At 38.8% G+C, this 20,018-nt stretch overlaps 1 protein-coding gene across 1 annotated transcript in view; it reads right to left on the bottom strand.

Annotated features, from left to right (window-relative positions):
* Positions 1-20,018, bottom strand: part of col5a3a (collagen, type V, alpha 3a) — a 67,669-nt gene that overhangs the window by 34,514 nt on the left and 13,137 nt on the right. The window contains exons 2-4 of the mRNA XM_079870935.1: positions 13,138-13,305; positions 12,807-13,020; positions 11,481-11,643 (exon numbers count right to left, since the gene is read on the bottom strand). Of these exons, the coding sequence (XP_079727061.1) occupies positions 11,481-11,643; positions 12,807-13,020; positions 13,138-13,305 (545 nt within the window). The remainder of the gene's footprint in view (positions 1-11,480; positions 11,644-12,806; positions 13,021-13,137; positions 13,306-20,018) is intronic.

Below are 20,018 nucleotides of genomic sequence, written 5' to 3'. Positions count from 1 at the left end.
TAATGTGATTGGATAACTGGACTAACGAGGACCAATTTCATTGCACAACATCTCAAATGTTGGTCTGACCATTCTGAAATGCCTGATCAGAATGATTTGGTTTAATTTCCTCACAGAAGCATCTCACCTGATAGCGTTCCCAAACACCAGCATCCGAATGCAAGATAACATGACAGAGTTTATTGCATTCGTCTGCGCGCTCTGAGACAAGTCATTTATGATGGGGGAAAAAGAGCCAAACTTCCATTTGTATTACAGATATTTTACACCAATATCCTAAGAAGTGACGATTTTATTCTCTTGAAACGCTTCTTTATTCATAAATGGTTTGTTCAAATACATTAAATTCGCAACTTTAGATGGAAACTGTCAAAATCCAAATTCGCAACATTGGATGGATACTGTCAAAATGTTTGAGATGGCTAATCAAATCAAAGACGGTGAATGGTGAAACAGTTTTAATGGTGAAAAGGTGCAAGGTAAGATGTGAGTAGCTAAATATTTAATATTTGTTTTAAAATAAAAATGACGAACAGTAATACTCAGTGCTGCAAAATATTTTTTTGTCAAAATTTTCAATTAAAATTGACCAACCACTATCATTTACACAATTTATGTAATGTAATCTGTAATTGAATGTGACTAGACAATAAACATTAAGGGCCCTATTTTAAAGATATAAGCGCACGGTCTAAAGCACAAGGCGCAAGTTCCCTTAGGGCGTGTCCGAATCCACTTTTGCAAGTTTAACGACGGGAAAAATAGTCAGCGCGCGCGGCACATGGTCTGAAAGGGTTATCACTATTCTCTTAAAGGTCCCGTTATATGCCCCTTTTCACAAGATGTAAAATAAGTCTCTGATGTCCCCAGAGTGTGTATGTGAAGTTTGAGCTCAAAATACCCAACAGATCATTTTTTACAGCATGTTTAAATTGACATTTTTTGGGGCTCAGAAAAACGCGCTGTTTTAGTGTGTGCCCTTTAAATGCAAATGAGCTGCTGCTGGACGGCACAGGGGGCGGAGCTTCATGAGCTCGCGCTCAGTCTCTCAGGAAAAATTCATCTCACGGAATGATGATAATATCAGAAACTCTCAGTAACGGCGTTCATTTCGAGTCGGACAATAATGCCTACAGAGTCAGAGTGCTGTATAGAGATGAAACAGGTATGGTTTAGTAGTTTAATTACGGTTATTATAACGTATTTGTCATCTGCTTGTATGTATCCATTATTTATTAATAGCCTGCAAGTCTGCTGTCTGAATGATGATCAAACATGTACTGATGAGTTTAATAAAGTTTATTGTACATCACACAAAAGATGAAGCGTCAGTTTTACTTCAGAAAATCACCGTAAGAGCTGAGTAAACACAGTAGCCTAAGTTATAAGAAGTACGCAAGTAGCCAGTAGAGTTGAGGGAGCATTCCTGTGGGCGGAGGTTAGTCAAGAAATGGTTCTAGTGACATCATTAAAGAAGGAAGTAGAGGGATGTAGTCCAATCGAGCCATTTTTTGTAGTCAACTTCTGTTAAATAAAATATCTCGCTTGGCATTGAACTTTGAGCTTTATCATTTTACAGATATTATTTATGCTCTAACAGCAACATTACACACTAACTAAAGTTTGAAACATGGGATCACGCAGAACGGGACCTTTAATGAGTAAAGGGTGTATTTTGGGCGTAACGTGAAATAAACCAACCAGAGTCTGAGTCTCATCTCCCATTCCCTTTAACAGCCAGTTGCGCTCGCACCATGGCGGATTCGCTAATTACGTGACGAAATTTACAAGCGGAAAAACTGAACGCGTCTCCAGAGGTTAAAGCGGTAGTAGACCATCTACGGGACAAGCCGGATTACACCATATCTTTACGTACACAATATTAATCTTTTACATTGTAATCCTTTTATTTTTAATATTTGGCATGTTTTTGTGCTGCGGTTTTTGTTTTTGCTGAAACTAGCAAAAAACACTTGCATCGCGCTTGGCGCTGCATTGTGCCGGGTGTATGATAGGGCCCTAACAGAGCCATTTTTTGCCACATTAGTCATGGAGTTTTGTGCATGTTCAAACTTATTAACTTATTCATCTGAATGTTATATAAACACCAAGAGAGTCATATAGGCAAACCATATACCGTATGAAACCAAACACACTGCACAATGAATTAAATACCCAACCATAATCATTATCCTGGAGATAAAAAAAAAAACTACAGAATTGACCCTTTGACCCTTATACTGTATATATACAATTTGCAAATAGTTCAAATACATTATTTTACAATGAATTCTAATTCTAAATCTCCTAAACCATCTTAAATCCTTGAATTCCTTAGCATAAAAATGACCACCTGGCTGCAAAATGCATCTTTCTCCAATGACAGCCATTCAAAAGTAGCCGTGTTTTCTGACAGAATAAAATATTTTGCAAGTTTGTGTATCGTATGTTGTTTTGTATTTAATGAAACTCTGAAATCTGATTGGATGAACAGTTACAGTATATGTAAGTAACAAAATATTTGTTAAATTTACTACACACACCTTCGCACAGACACCAGTGAGTGATAAACACATTTTAAATGTTTGGAAAAAATTCAATTCCATATGAATTCTTAAATGAAAATATATATATAAAGACCTATTTCTTTTTTTAAATCAAAATGCAATACCATAGGAGAGAACGCCCCCTACTGAAAGGCACCCATAATACAACTAAATTGTTTAGACTTTCTGAATAGCTAAACAGCACTTATATACGGTATGATATCCACAATAAAGAGATCTTTCTTTATAAGGCCAATGGAGAATCTGTGACTCATCACTGGGGTCCTGCCAGAACATCAGTGGGTGGAAGAACAAGAAGTCAAAAACTGGCAATACCCAAGATACCACACAAACTCACTCGGCAGTAGAGTACAGCCCGACCACAGCATTTCTCACATTAATCTGACATTTGCTGGATCTTAAAAGAAAAATAAATCAGTATACCAAGCCAACTAATTAAACTCCACTGATCCCACCAGTTTATATGTCGGCTGAATTTAAGGTCACAAGACATGCTTGACAACTCAAGGACTCAATAAGCCAGTTAATGCACAGTTCTGCATGTTTATAAAACAACCATTTATGATCAGTGAACCAGAGTCCTTGTTTCGTGTGTGTGTGTTCTAGTTTAGTTCTCCAAGATTTCCCCAGGACTTAAGTAATTTGCAAGAATCTGGAAGCAATAGATGCATTAGCCCTGACCATAGTCCCCAGGCTCCTGAACAGCTCTCCCACGCTGAGAGATTTGGACCGGAACATAAGCCCTCTGGATTCCCCTTGAATCCAGGGCCTGGGAACTGGCCTCAGATCAGGTTAAACTTGCACATCCCCCAGTACCAGCCTCACCCAGATAACCCTGACCCCATGACCCAGATGCAGCTCTGTTAGACCCAGAGAAAGATAAACGAGGAGAATTAGTCATAATTTATCACAGTGGTTCAGCACAACAAGGAAGGATTAGAGGTTACACTTTATTTTAAAGTCTCCCTGTTACAATATAATTATACATTTAAGTTCTGAGAAATACTAATTAACTAAATGTACTTACTATAGGGTTAGGGTGAGAAATGGGGTTTGGATTAGGGTTAGTCGAATGTAACTATGCATAATTTATACTACAGTAACGTGTAACAAGAACACTGTAAAATTAAGTGTTACTTGATAAAGATTAGATTGTTCTGTTCTTTAAGAACACAAGAGGTGGTAGAGACTCTTAATCATGGCACAAACGGAGATGTTAAGCAGCAAAGGTGACTGGCTGACTGTCTGGCTTTGCTGCCCAGTCAGTCAGTCAATGACTTGTACATTTTTTATGGAAACTGGCTTCAGACCAGCTTCTAAGTCATCATCACATCTGGTTAGCTTTAGGGTTAACATGAAGATCTAATGATGACTAAAGGGGTTTTCCTGGTAGAACCTGAATCAACACATTGGGAAAAAATGAACTTAGCATAGCTATACTATGCATATTTAAAGGGTTAGTTCAGCCAAAAATGAAAATTCTGACATTAATTACTCACCCTCATGTCGTTCCAAACCCGTAAGATTTTCGTTCATCTTCGGAACACAAATGATGAAATTTGCGATAAAATCTGAGAGATTTCAATCCCTCTGTTGACAGTCTAAGCGACTACAACTTTGACACTTAAAAACGTTCATAAAGAGCTCGTAAAACTAATCCATATTAATTGAGCGGTTTAGTCCAAATTTTCTGAAGAGACTCAATTGATTTATACACTGAACAGATTTAATTTAGTCTTTTATTCACACATAAATATTCATTGACTCACACATCAGCTGTGGTAAACGAAATCTCAAGCATGTTCGCTTGATCTGCGAGAACCAATAAGGTAGTTGCGCAGCAGCTGTCAATGGAGGAATAGAAATCTCTCATATTTCATCAAAAAGACCTTCACTTGTGTTCCGAAGATGAACGAAAGTATTACGGGTTTGGAACTAAATGAAGGGTGAGTTATTAATGACAGAATGAACTAGGGTGAACTAACCCTTTACGTTTTGATTTTGTTTTTGAGGTATTCTAGAATAGATTTTCTTGCTGGAATGTTTAAAAAAAAAAACATTATTTTTCCACATATTTACATTATTGCAGCACCTCTCTTTCCAGTCTGTCAGTAACGCTCTGTTTCATCTGAACATGTTTTAGAAAACGATACACCCCTTTTCATAACACCACTAACTCAAACAGGCCTCGCCACTTTTTTGCGTATGCCTTGGGCTAGATTTAAAAAAATATATTATTCTGAGGCAACGATTAAAGAATATCACTGATCATGATGTCTGATCTCTGATTTGGTTAAAAAAAAAACAATAATAAATGTTTAATTTATTAATTTGCTTTCAACCATTCTGGTTACAGAATTTATTTTTAACTAACCACATACACAAGATTGTGGGATATCACATGCAGCGAAGGACAGTCCCTTTAAAAATGGTCTAGATTCAATTTAATAGACAGGATATTACGCAAACATTGGATTGGGACGTGCCATGATGTTCCCTGCCAGAAAAGACTACATTTTTCAGGTTTTTGACACAAATATAGTTAAGGATGCTCTTAAGATTGCTCTTAACAGGATTTGTTAACAATGAGACATTGTTTTGGGCTGGATTCTGGCAAGTAGGGAATGGAATGGGAATTGTGTTTCTTTGGGTGGAGTTTTGTCAAAAACAACTAAAGCTACAACAGGCAAAGGCATTGCATGGGAGAATTTGAGGGGGTAAAGTTATTGCAGTGGGTGGCTAGAGGACATGTGGCGTGTGCTATGCTGGACTTGAAGAAACATTCGTTTTTTGTGGTGGCAGCAGACAGAGGACCCTTACATATCCATTAGTCTGACAATAGCATTCCCTACATAAAGGCTCACAGGCCAGACTGTTAGTTGTCGTCCTGAGGGTGCAACCACTCCCTGTGCTCTCTACTGAGGTCCAGTAGACATAAGCATGAGGATACAGCCAAAAGCAGTGATGAGTCTTCAGTTCTAATCTATATCCAGCTAGAACCATCAAGCACAAGCAAGAGAAGATGAGTCATGCAGTTTCTGTGCATGTTCAAACTTATCAAACTTATTCATCTGAATGTTATATAAACACCATGAGAGTCATATAGGCTGATATTAACCTAAGCAACCAAAGCAATTCTCAACATTTATCAAATGTTGAAACTCATGAAGACTCCAGAATTGTTAGTGAAGATAATGGAGATCTTATAAAATAGGCAGAGTAGAACAATAATTAATTTTGTCACCTCTTTGCAGCTTTTAGTCGCTGCCTACAACACACTAGATCCTTCACTGGAAACTGAAAGTAACTTACTCCCGCTAAACGTTTACTCTTTGAATTCTTGCACACGAGAACAATACAAGCAGACACCATTATGACTAATAGTTTACAAAGAAGTATTTCCTACTAAAGCAAGGCGGTATTTGACTCTGGTCAAGCGTATCCAGCAGCAGACTGGTGGGAGTGGCCTTGGACGACAATATGCCCAGTGCATTATGGGTGTCGATGTTTTCCTATTTGGCCTTTTTTAGACGGGTAGCACCGATTTTTCATTTTTTCTTCTACTGTATAGCCAGCCTAGTTTTATTGAAAGCCCATTTTGACAGCAGGGAAGTACCATTTTAAGTTGTGCTGATGCTGGGATAAACCAAAAAATATAAGGCTCCAGAAATACAAACTCTTCAACAACACATTTAAACGCATTACGTTATCTCTGACATAGCCCCAAAAATGGACAAAAAGGGAAGGGTCATCTAAAATACAAATATTTGTGAATATGTGCTCATTCAGACAGCACTAATTCACAGGTGAGCAGGGTGGTACTTCCAGGTATTCTCTAGCAGTGGAAACAAGCCTGAACAGCATCTGTTTATTCCTCGCTGAGGAGCCCAGTGTTAGCAGTCCCGACAACTGCCTCTGATCCACTCAATTCCAAACTATTCAATTAAACAAAACAAACAGACTGCCACTGCTAATTCCATTAAAGCAAAGCAGAGGAATAAACATATGAATTTTGAATGAACTTAAATCATACTGATCTGAGAGTTCCTGTCAACTCTCAAGAGAAATATCTTGTTTGCTGTTTGTTTCAGTCACAGGGGAGTATGATGAGCATATACTGCAGCATTTATTAAAGACGTTGATGAGAGGAGGGTTGAAGGAATATGAAAATAGAGTAAAGAGTGAGAAAGAAAGAGTGTGGATAAGCACTGTTACTGTGAAAGCCTGTTACTGTGTTTAGCTGTTCAATCTCACAAAACTTGTCCAGAACATCTCTGGGTCATATTTCACCTCAGCCCCAGTATAAATGATATTTGAATTAAAAAAACTGTAATGTAAGAAATAAATCAGGAAAAAATAAATACATATTATTTACATTGCAAAGTATTTTACATCATTGTAGTATTTGTTGTAATGCCTTCAACTTAATTTTATTAAATTAAATTAATAATTATCTTATTACATTAATAAGAATGTAAAGAATCATCATTTAGAATAAGAAATGTAAAACATTCAGATGCATTATTATTTTTCATTCAGATGCATTATTATCCTTAAAAGTACACTGTAAAACCCAACAAGTTAAGCTAACTCATTTCATTTGAGGAAACCGATTGCCTCAGTTCAATTAAGTTGTACTATTAAAAAACAATAGTAATGAGTACTCTGAACTTATTTTAATCGAGTCCACTAAAACAATAATATTTCTTAATACATAATTAAACTTTACACTGCATTTAAATACTTTATATAGCTGAAACTTCACTTTATTGAGTAAAAACAGTGAAATGACAAACTTTAAATGAACTCAGAGCACTTGCAGTTACTGTTAGCTCACAATGTCACAAACAAAGTCAAATTCAATAAGTTAAGCTAACTTATTACATTTGAGGACACCGATTGCCTCAATTCAATTAAGTTTATAAAAACAATAGTTATGAGTACTCTGAATTTATTTCAGTTGAGTTTACTAAAAGTAGATATACATTGCAGTAAAGAAATTAAGTGATTATTGAGCATTAGTGATTAACACCTGGGGCCCTATTTTAACAATCTGAAACGCAAGTATCAAGCGCAAAACGCAAGTAACTTTGTGGGCGGGTCTTGGGCGCTGTTGCTATTATACCGGCGGGATAAATGACTCTTGCGCCCGACGCAAATCTAAAATGGGTTGGTCTGAAGTAGCTTCATTATTCATAGGTGTGGTTTGGGCGTAACGTGAAATAAACCAATCAGAGCGACATCTCACATTTCCTTTAAGAGCAGGCGCGCTTGTTCTATAGCGGATTGCTATTATAACGGCGGATTTGCCAGGCGCGCGCCACAGCCGAGGAGACCGACGTTCTCGTCCGGGACGTTGAGGATGGAGAAACACACCCAAATTAACTTTGGTTAAACAGGCGTATGATAATTTGGGCAAATGTGTAAGCTAGATGTATGCTTTTATAATAAACTGTTTATCTATCTATCTATCTATCTCTCTATCTATCTATCTATCTATCTATCTATCGTAATAATGTAGGCTATGATTTGCAAAAATGAAACCTGCTGCGTCTGTGTGTAGATGAGAGAATCAAAGTGTATGCGCGTTGTGCACACGCTACATTGATTATGGCCAAGCATGCGCCCTTAAAATAGCATATGAATAACATGCGCAGCGCGCCACTGACTTTAAACTAGTTTTTTTCGGTCAGTGGCGGAATTGTTTTCTAAACCTGCAAAATAGCATGAGGGAACGTTTGCGCCAGAACACGCCTTCTTCTTTGCGCTGAACCGCCCCCGGGGGCGCAAGTGTATTTCTTAGTTAACCGACGTGCGTCTGTGGAGGGAAAAGTCCGCTGTGCGCGGGTGCAAAATAGGAATGATACATGCGTCGTGTACAAAGTCAATTGCGCTGGGTGCAAGATAGGGCCCCTGCTGTTAACAAGCGTAATCAATGAAGGAAAGAGAAACAAAAGAACTACAACTGACTTCCAACTATTTCCTTAGATGAAATCAACTCAAGATAAAAGACGTTTAAATCTCTCAAGATCTCAGCAGAGGAGGATTAAACCACTACACAAACAGCATTACCAGCTTCACTTATTACTAAACAGTTTGACTTTTGTCATGCGTCTACAGAAGTTGTTATTGAGAATGAACAGAGGGTTAGATGCTAATGATTTATTGAGTTTCATTTAAAGACACCAGATAGTGATCAGTGTTTGCTTTAGTTGGGCTCTTGACCCTTCACTTTATAACACCAGTTTTTCCTCTGGCTGCTGTAACTGAGTGTGTATAAAACACATTTGTTATGACACATATGCCAAAAGAAAATATGAGCATGTGGTTGTGTTTAGATGATAAAAATCATCATTTAGTGACTTGATTCTCTGATCTTTTCCAGAGCCTAATCTCTGATTAGACAGGTGATGTATTACTTGTATTATTCATTATAATAGAACTGATTCTGCTGTAAGGCCCAATGTTGTGACAATCAGATTTTAAAAACCTCTATGGTATCATGCTGACTTACACAGTAATCAAGAATCAGCAAATGAATCTCAACAATGGTGACCATTAAAAAATGATTTATGCCGCAATGCATGCTGGGAGCCATGGATAAGTTTTGTATTATGCTAGTACCCAGCATGCATTGCAGCATAAATCATTTTTTTAATGGTCACCATTGTTGAGATTCATATGATTCTTGATGTCTGTGTGAGTCTTAGTAATGCAATACCTTTTCTGTGAAACTTTTTGTGCACAACTATTTGTAAAATCCTTCATATTATCTGATGGTCACAATATGGCTAGCTCTTCTGCTGTAGAATCACAGTTTTGAGTAAAACTATTATGTTGCCCTTTTAATCAGAGATCAGACTCTGAGTGAAACCAGTGAATAAAGTCACTAAATGATGATTGTCATCATCAATCCTTCACCATCAACACCCGATCAGACTTTTCCTTGCCTTTTGTGCCATAACAAATATGTTTTATAAACACTCAATTATAGCAGTCAAAGAAAATCTTAATTGCAAAAGTCAAGGGTCAAGAGCTCAACTAAAGCAAACACTGATCTCCATCATGGTGACCTTAAATGAAACTCAAATCATCAACTTCTAAACCTTTGTTAATTCTAATATGAACTTCTGTAGACGAATGGCAGTAATAAAGTCAAAGTGGTTAATAATAAGTGAAGCTTGTAAGTTCGTGGAGTTGTTTAATCCTCCTCTGCTGAGATCTTGAGATATTTAATGTCTTCTTTTATCTCCAGTTGATTTTGCTGTGGCTGGAAGTCAGTTGTAGTTCTTGTGTTTCTCTTTCCTTCAGTGATTCTGCTTGTTAACAGCAGGTGCTCATCACTAATGCTCAATCATCACTTAATCACTTAATTATACAATTATCATTCTGGGATCTAGAAATGTTCTATAATTCATTCAGTTTGAGTTCTGTTTCAGTCATTCAAGTTTCGGTAATATTTGAGTGCTGTGAACTCAATTCTATTTAGTACATATTACTGTTAGGTTTTACAGTGTAGGCTTTATTTTCAATGTGCTAAATTTAATAAGATTTTTTTTAATTCTTTGGATTTCAGTGTATAAGTTTTCAGTTTTACAACACATGTGTGCTCCAAATACTTACAACAAAACCAAATACAGAAACGCGGTGCAAATAGCACAGAACACAACGGAAATGTTTCCAGGGGACCCCAATAAGTGACGAACCCGGCTGGGACATGTTTATTGCTCGTGAACATCCCTACTTCCTACTCCCTTCGAAGGGCAGAGCCCTTGAAGTGGGGACTTTGGAGTGAGCAGGGCACTTGTGTGCCATAAAATAAAAAGTAGACATTGAGCAATAAGCATGTCCTATCCGGGTTCGTCACTTATTGGGGTCCCCTGGAAACATTTCCGTTGTGTTCTGTTCTATTTGCAGCGCGTTTCTGTATTTGGCTGTGATGTGAGTATTTGGAGCACACATGTGTTGTAAAACTGATGAAGATGTTTTCTTAATTTGCGGGTGTTTTTCTATTTGCATGTGTTTTCTTCAGTTGCAGCGCGTTGAGCTCTCTCAGACACCATAGTTTTTTGCTTCCTAGTATTAATTCAGACTTGTGGAAATAAAATATAAAATTATACAATTTAAGTGTTTATTTCATTACACTTTTTTATTTGTGTCAGTAGATTTGAATATTAATGCATATCTTTAAAGGCCGTGTTTTCAGATCAAATTTTCTCCTACACTGAGCCAGAAATCTGCATTTCAGTGGCACTATCTATCTATATTCTGAAGGTTTTTGCAGAGGCGTTTGTTCATATATCATTCACCTGGTTTATAGAACATTTTATTTCCTAAAACATGGTAATTTTGTTGTTGTTGTTGACAGTATTTTTCAGACATCCCACCATTACAACAGAATATTATTATATTATATTATATTATATTATATTATATTATATTATATTATATTATATTATATTATATTATATTATATTATATTATTAATTCGCGTAAGCCACGTAACAGGTTTACTCATTCAGTAGTATTCATGAGCCGGAAGTGAAAGTGCTATAGTGTGGTGTGATGAAATAATAGGAAATCTGAACGCAAGTGGTTAAAGGAGAGGTGACGCATTTGAAATAAATTTGAATAAAAGAATAAGTTCAATCTATTCATCATATAAAGCGATTGTGTCTCTTCAGAAATTTTTCAGAAATATCACAGATATAATTTAAAATATCTTAATTTGGGTTTCGAAGATGAACGAAGGTCTTAAGAGTTTGGAATGACATGAGGGTGGGTACATGATGACAATTTTTTTATTTTTGCATAAACTATTCCTTTAACTTGCCTAACCTGGCTATTTGTGTGCATGTGAAAACATTTACATGTCCTTGTATTCCAAAAACCAGGATGTCTAATGGTTCGTACCTCAAAAACTTCCTCATCTAGTAACCGTGTCCCGAAAACAACAATTCCGTCAGTGCTGACCACAGGGTTGTCTCCGCGCATTAATTCCACTGTCTGCACCTTTTTACAGTCCAGGTAGAGAGTAACAGATTTGCCCTCCACGCTGTAGGCTATCCGATGCCATCTGAGAAGAGACGACAGCAGGGTTAATCGGTGTCAGCAACAGCAGAGCTCTATCACAGTGCTATCCGAGGGAAATGATATTAACTGATCTTTCAGGAGCATGGCTATTAGAGGTGGATAATGGGTCGTGTAAATGTGAAAGAACACTCTATATATTGGCACACTGACACTGCGGTACCATCGCCACATCAAGAGCCAAGCTGAAACATTTCTTTTGTTTGCAAGAGCCACTTTTAAAGAGCCCTCTTTCACTAACATATGTTGGAATTATGTCTATTAGTAATAATTTACTAATGAATGCAAGGCATGACTCGTAGCATAGTGTGAAGAAGACTTAATTAATTCCAACATTATTTGACAACAAACCAGTTCACTTTCCTCTGTTTACACCTGGTATTAACATCCATCTCAGCTAATCTGATTAAAGTACACAGCACTAAATATAGGTCTACATGCAGTCCAAAACATTTTGTGATCAAATCACTCAAACCATATTCAAAGGTAGTCAGAAAATTATGAACATATTTTGTAATATATATAAAAACTAATACGTTCTGACACATCACGGACAAAAAAGAATGATAGAATTAATATCCGGTGTAATCTGCAATTTATTTTGGCAGATTATATATAATTTGACCACCTGAGATAAATATTAATACCAGATGTTAAATAAGGTCTTTGAATGTTTTGTATTCACTCAATCTCCATTTAATTTACACATTTGCATGTGTGAAATTCAATCTAAGTAAGACAGAGTGCAGAAGCTTAATAAATCTGATTTAGTTCATGAATGCATGCTCACGGTTTTACATTTGTGAACATTATGTGAACATTTCCACATACACGCTGTTCCACAGAAATGTGATCTTGTAATCGTTAACCGCAATTTGATAACCTTCTCTTTCTATAGAGTTGCATGGGCTACTGTATAATGTTTACCAATAGCCCATATATTATTATTATTATTATTATTATTGGTATTAGCTATTCAGGCATTATTTTGGCACTATAACATTCAGTATAAAAAAAGTCCAACATTTATCACTATGAAATAGAGTGCATTACATTATGGAAGTAAAATAGGGTAATCGCTCATCGTTTTTCAAAGAAATAAAACTTCAGGGCACTCCGAGGCTACTAAGACTGCATGAAAGCACTCACTTCCCATCAGCCAAATTTATTTTCTTAAAAATGGGGTAGAGATCTGGAGCCGGCTGGCCTCTATGGTCTTCATAGAGGAATACGGGGGATCGGCCCATCTCCAGCCCCAGCTGTTGGACTCCCTGCTCATCATACAAAGACAGTAGGAAGAACTGAGTGTTCTTCTTAGCCTTCACCGTGGTCATCAGAGAGAAGTTCTCAGGGAAAGCAGAATCTATTAAATAAAACAGCAAAGCATTGTCCACATATAACACAATTTACACTTCAGAAAATAAAACAATGGCCTCAAATGCTTGAGAATTTGTGAAAGTACATTTCAAAAAGTCCATACCTGGAAAGAACTGTTTAGTTGGGGCGCTGAGTTGAATCTTTTTGTTTATTCTGTAAGCCATGTCTGTTTCTGATGTGTCCTTTCTCTCGGTGCACAGACCAGTATCTACTGACACTCCCTCCATGTCTTCAGAGAGCTCCAGTACCCGTAATACATCGATCAGATTAGCTGTACACAAATGAGAGAAAATTAAAACATAAAGTTTAATTTCTAGGCCACCATAGACTACCCTTGTGAAAAAGAAGTATGCTTTAGTATACTTTGGCCTGGTTTTATAGACAGGGCTTAGATTAAGCCAGGGTTAGGCCTTAGTTCATCTAGTACATTTAGTAGCTTTTATAAACGTGCCTTAGAAAAAAAACATTACGGGTGTTCATCTTGAGATGTCAGTGCAAGTTGCTTTCAGTTAAATCAGCTCAAACATGCATTTTAAAAGTAAATCTCTGCAAAGCTATTTCCAACTTTTCGAAGAACGAAAAAGAACTTCGCCATGAGTTTATCAGAGCCTTGAATCACATTCAGTCTCTTGCACGTTACGTGTGCTGTGCACATAAAAGCGAGCTTGAGCAATAAGTTGCTGGCTGCAGTTCACTTAATAGCCAGGTGTCGCTAATAACAAGGGTTTCTAAATTCTACATATAGCAACTTTAAAAAGTCAGGGCCAGATTTACTAAACAGGGCAAATTAGCGTGAGAGCGCAATTCCAAAAAAGTGCAGATGGGAGTGGAAAGTGCTTCCCTGAGGAGGGAATGGAAACGTTACGTCAGTGAATGACGAAATGGGGGTTTCGCTTAGAAGCCTATCCCCTTCGAGTTCTTACAAAACTAGTCAATGGCAAAACAATGCCATGGGTCTGCGGAATTTGCATAGCGCAACTCCACCCCATCGTGTGGGTATAAAAGAAGCAGCGCGGCAATCTCGCATTATGTTATGCTGAGGAGTTGAGACTGAACTTCTGGCTGTTCCAGCGGTACAACGGTTGTGGCAGGGGACAAAAACACGTGCTCGGTGGAGACTTACCATGGAAATACACATGTGGGGGTTGCCCAAGCGGGGAACCATGCACATGGAAGCACCAAGCCAATCATGAGGGTTGACCAAACGGGCATGCACTCTGGTGACGGCATCGACAGTTCAGGGGGAACTCAGGGTCTAAAGAGAACTCATCTGAGTGATGAGTAGTGCACGTATCCAGTCTATGGAGTGGAATGGCTCAGCAAGCCATGACACCGAGCAGGTCCTACTTACTGGCTAGTGGAAGCGAGTACATGAGAGGACACTGGCTCTACCCAGAGATTAAAGAATCTCGCAAAAATGTTGGGTGTCGCCCAGCCTGCAGTTCTACAGATGTCTGTTAGCGAGGCGCCATACGCTAAAGCCCAGGAGGAAGCCACACTCCGAGTGGAGTGAGCCCTCACCCCTAGGGAGCATGGTCGACCCTGCGTCTGGTAAGCCAAGACAATGGAACGTCAATGGACTGGAACGGACTGGAACGTCCACTATCCAGTGAGACAACCTTTGCTTGGAGAGAGCCTTTCCCTTCAGCTTCCCACCAGCTTCCCTTCAGCTTCCCACCAAAACAGACAAAGAGATGGTCTGAGGTCCTGAAACACTGTGTTCTGTCTACATAAGCACAGAGGGCGTGTACTGGACAGAGCACTGCCAAGGCTGGGTCTGCCTCCTTCAAGGACAGCGCTTGCAGGTTCACCACCTGATCCCTGAAAGGAGTGGTGGGAACCTTGGGCACGTATCCAGGCCGGGGTCTCAGGATCACGTGAGAGTTAGCCGTCCCGAATTCTAGGCATGCTTCATCAACCAAAAATGCCTGCAGGTCCCCTACCCTCTTGATGGAGGCCAAAGCGACCAGGAGCACGGTCTTCATAGATAGGAACTTAAGCTCAACTGATCGTAATGGCTCAAAGGGAGCTCTCTGCAGGGCTGATAAGACCACTGCGAGGTCCTAAGAGGGTATAAGAGGAGAGCGAGGAGGATTTAGTCTCCTCGCCCCCCTCAGGAACCTGACGACCAGGTCATGCTCTCCCACCGTTTTTGACTCCACAAGGTCGTGGTGCGCAGAGATGGCAGCCACATAAACCTTTAGGGTGGAAGGAGACAGCCTTCGTTCCAAGCCTTCTTGGAGGAAGGAGAGCACCGACCCGATCTGGCATTTTCTGGGATCTTCTCGGCGAGAAGAACACCAGGTGACAAAGAGGTTCCACTTCAGAGCATAGGCGTGTCTCGTGGACTAGACCCTAGCAGAAGTGATGGTAGCCACCACCTGGGGTGGTATACTCAAACCTGCCACATCCCGTCCAGAACCCACACATGCAGGTTCCACAGATCGGGACGTGGGTGCCAGGACTGGGGAGGCAAACGGATCTACCTGTGTGTCGCCAAACTGTTCCCAAATCAACTGTCTGGGGATGGAGTCTCCATTCCCCGGGATGTGGCCGAAATCGTGAGAGCTCGTCGGCTGCACAATTCAGCTCTCCCGGAATGTAAATGGCTCGAAGTGACCTCAGATGCTTCTGACTCCATAAGAGGAGATGGCGGGCAAGTTGCGACATACGGCGGGAGCACAGACCACCTTGTCGGTTGATACATGGCGCTACAGTCGCCGTGCTGTCTGAACGGACTAGTACGTGTTGGTCCTTGAGCAACTTTCGAAAACGGTGCAGAGCCAAACGTACTGCCAGCAACTCGAGGCAATTTGACATGCCAAAGGCATGATGCTGTCACACCAACACCGCTGAAGAGTCGCTCGTCTCTTTCGTTTGTTAATTTCAACATTTAGTAATACAACCCCAAATCAGAAAAAGTTGGGACACTGTACAAATTGTGAGTAAAAAAGGAATGGAATAATTTACAAATCTCATAAACTTATATTTTATTCACAATAGAATATAGATAACATGTCAAATGTTGAAAGTGAGACATTTTGAAATGTCATGCCAAATATTGGCTCATTTTGGATTTCATGAGAGCTACACATTCCAAAAAAAGTTGGGACAGGTAGCAATTCACGAGTTCACACTTACATATAATTTGAAGGGGTAAAGTTTAATGCGTATTTGGCGTGCTGTCCGGAGGGAGGGCTCCGAGCTCGGAGTTCGGCCCGAACCCAGAGTACTCCCCCCGTATGTAAGTGTTTAGGACTAGAAGCGTGGAGAAGGGGTGGTGGAGGGATTCTGCAAAAACTGTCAATGGAATGAGGTGAGACTGCTGAGTATATATACACACCTCTTACCATTGATTGCTGAGTGCTCTCCACTTGTGTTAATTATCTGAACGTGTTCCTCCCGAACCTTGTTAATAAAACATCATTAAGAGGCCGTAAAAGTTAAATGTACATATAAGGAACAGCTGGAGGACCAATTTGCAACTTATTAGGTCAATTGGCAACATGATTGGGTATAAAAATAGCCTCTGAGAGTGGCAGTGTCTCTCAGAAGTCAAGATGGGCAGAGGATCACTAATTCCCCCAATGCTGCGGCGAAAAATAGTGGAGCAATATCAGAAAGGAGTTTCTCAGAGAAAAATTGCAAAGAGTTTGAAGTTATCATCATCTACAGTGCATAATATCATCCTAAGATTCAGAGAATCTGGAACAATCTCTGTGCGTAAGGGTCAAGGCCGGAAAACCATACTGGATGCCCGTGATCTTCGGGCCCTTAGACGGCACTGCATCACATACAGGAATGCTACTGTAATGGAAATCACAACATGGGCTCAGGAATACTTCCAGAAAACATTGTCGGAGAACACAATCCCCGTGCCATTCGCCGTTGCCAGCTAAAACTCTATAGGTCAAAAAAGAAGCCATATCTAAACAGGATCTAGAAGCACAGCCATTTTCTCTGGGCCAAGGCTCATTAAAAATGGACTGTGGCAAAGTGGAAAACTGTTCTGTGGTCAGAAGAATCAAAATATGAAGTTCTTTTTGGAAAACTGGGACGCCATGTCATCCAGACTAAAGAGGACAAGGACAACCCAAGTTGTTATCAGCGCTCAGTTCAGAAGCCTGCATCTCTGATGGTATGGGGTTGCATGAGTGCGTGTGGCATGGGCAGCTTACACATCTGGAAAGGCACCATCAATGCTGAAAGGTATATCCAAGTTCTAGAACAACATATGCTCCCATCCAGACGTCGTCTCTTTCAGGGAAGACCTTGCATTTTCCAACATGACAATGCCAGACCATATACTGCATCAATTACAATATCATGGCTGCGTAGAAGAAGGATCCAGGTACTGAAATGGCCAGCCTGCAGTCCAGATCTTTCACCCATAGAAAACATTTGGTGCATCATAAAGAGTTATTTACATCATAGTTGAGCAACTAGAAGCCTGTATTAGACAAGAATGGGACAACATTCCTATTCCTAAACTTGAGCAACTTGTCTCCTCAGTCCCCAGACGTTTGCAGACTGTTATAAAAAGAAGAGGGGATGGCACACAGTGGTAAACATGGCCTTGTCCCAACTTTTTTTGGAATGTGTAGCTCTCATGAAATCCAAAATGAGCCAATATTTGGCATGACATTTCAAAATGTCTCACTTTCAACATTTGATATGTTATCTAGATTCTATTGTGAATAAAATATAAGTTTATGAGATTTGTAAATTATTCCATTCCTTTTTTTACTCACAATTTGTACAGTGTCCCAACTTTTTCTGATTTGGGGTTGTACATTTTAAATTGAGTTTTAATTTTAATTTGATCTGTTATTACTTTAGTTAATGTACTATGAACTAACATGAATGATCAAGGTACAATTGTATTGCTCAAATATTAATACATGCAGTAAAAATGTATATTGTATATTGGATAATGCATATAGTTCATGAAAGCTAGCTAATACATCATTGTTAAGATTATGGGACTTGCAAAGTGCTACCTATGAAATTTACATATGTTTCTAGGTTATAGCTAAAGAAACACACATTTGACCTGTAATATTTTAATGTTTAAATTATTTTCTGTAGAATTTGTTCTGTAGAACTTCTCATTTTAATATATTCATATTTATATATTTATTTCATTTAGCACATTTCAGTTCAGCACTGTTTAACTTGGAGTGTTATGTTTGTTTTTAATCCAGTATCCATTAAAAAAAAAATATCGGTTGAATAATCGGTAGTCGGCATGTATGTTCAAACCTAAATATAGGTATCGGTAAAATCCACTAGCGGTCGACCTCTACTATAAATACGCCTTTTCAGTGCTAATTTTTCACTGTGTGTCTTTAGTAAATCCTTACAGTAGTTTTTTAACGCAAAAAGAGTGTTTGCACTGGTTTGTAAATTTGGACCTATAACATTTAATTTGACATTATTACAAAGTGTATTTTTAAAAGTGTACTTTAAAGGAACACTCCACCATTTTTTCATATTAAACTATGTTATTCCCTTAACTAAGACGAGTTGATACATACCTCTCTCGTCTCAGTGCGTGCACTCAATCGCTCTGGCGCGGCGACACTTTGATAGCACTTAGCTTAGCCCAGTTCATTCATTAGGATCCAAACAGAGATGAAGCTAGAAGCGACCAAACACCTCCACGTTTTCCCTATTTAAATACAGTTACACGAGTAGTTACACGACCAAGTATGGTGACACAAAATAAAACGTGGCGCTTTTCTAAGCGGGTAAAAAGGATAACTACAGTATAATGTATGGCGGAATAGCACTTGGGACTCGGGAGCACTTCGACTCGGCGCAGTAAAAAGTCACGCCTGAAAAATCCTCTCCCTCTCACTTCTGTCATTAGAACCAACGTGACTTATTACTGCGCCGAGTCGAAGTGCTCCCGAGTCCCAAGTGCTATTCCGCTAGTCCCTAATGAATGAACTGGGCTAAGCTAAGTGCTATCAAAGTGTCGCCGCACGCCAGAGCGATTGAGTGCACGCACTGAGACGAGAGAGGTATGTATCAACTCGTCTTAGTTATGGGAATAACATAGTTTAATATGAAAAAAACGGTGGAGTGTTCCTTTAAGGGTGTTAAGAAACACAGTAGTCAAGAAAGTGTGCTCTAGTCTAGAGTGGCCTTTTATTACAATAATATTATATTATCTGCAAGTACAGGTTTTTTTAAATACACTTTTTAAGATGTGAAGCACAATACAAGTCAACTCTATGTATATAGTGCTTTATTCAATACAGATTGTTTCCAAGCAGCTTTACAGTGATAAAAGGAAAATTATGTATTTCGGCTGTTGTTCAGTTGAAGTCAGTTCAGTGTTGATTCAGTGCTGTAGCTCTATGGCTAGGCTAACAAACTTAACTGAAAAGTTCTGGGAAGTCTTCTCAATGTTACATGTGTGTGTGTGTGTGTGTGTGTGTGTGTGTGTGTGTGTGTGTGTGTGTGTGTGTGTGTGTGTGTGTGTGTGTGTGTGTGTGTGTGTGTGTGTGTGTATGGAAAGAATACTACCCTTACGAAAAAGTAGTTTATTCAAGTGTTCTATTAGTATACTTATTTTAGACTAAAAATAAGCAAGTATACTTTCAGTCTACATTTTATATACTTCTCAAAAATATACTTTATGTACTTTATGTACAGAAATATACTTAAAATTACACTTCAGTGTACTTGACTTATACTGAGAGAAAAGTCCAAGTACATATTTGGCCTGTACTTGTACTCAATCTTTTGATCGAGATATACTTAAAGTATAATTAAGTATTCAAAGTATACTTGGCTTGTAGTTGTGTTAACTCTGTTGATCAAGAAAGCCTGTTAAATGTACTTTGTTTACATAGTTTTTCATATACAGTTTTATGAAGCTTACATTGTTTGAAAATGTTGATTAGGATATTGATATAAAACAGATAATGTTTCTAATTCTGCGTATCTGAATTTTTGTGTAGGCTAGTCCACTGG

The sequence above is a fragment of the Squalius cephalus genome (assembly GCF_949319135.1).
Source record: "Squalius cephalus genome assembly, chromosome: 1".
NCBI classification, from domain to species: domain Eukaryota; kingdom Metazoa; phylum Chordata; class Actinopteri; order Cypriniformes; family Leuciscidae; genus Squalius; species Squalius cephalus.
Note: the sequence above shows the minus strand (reverse complement) of the source record. Positions and strands in the feature narration are given on the sequence as shown.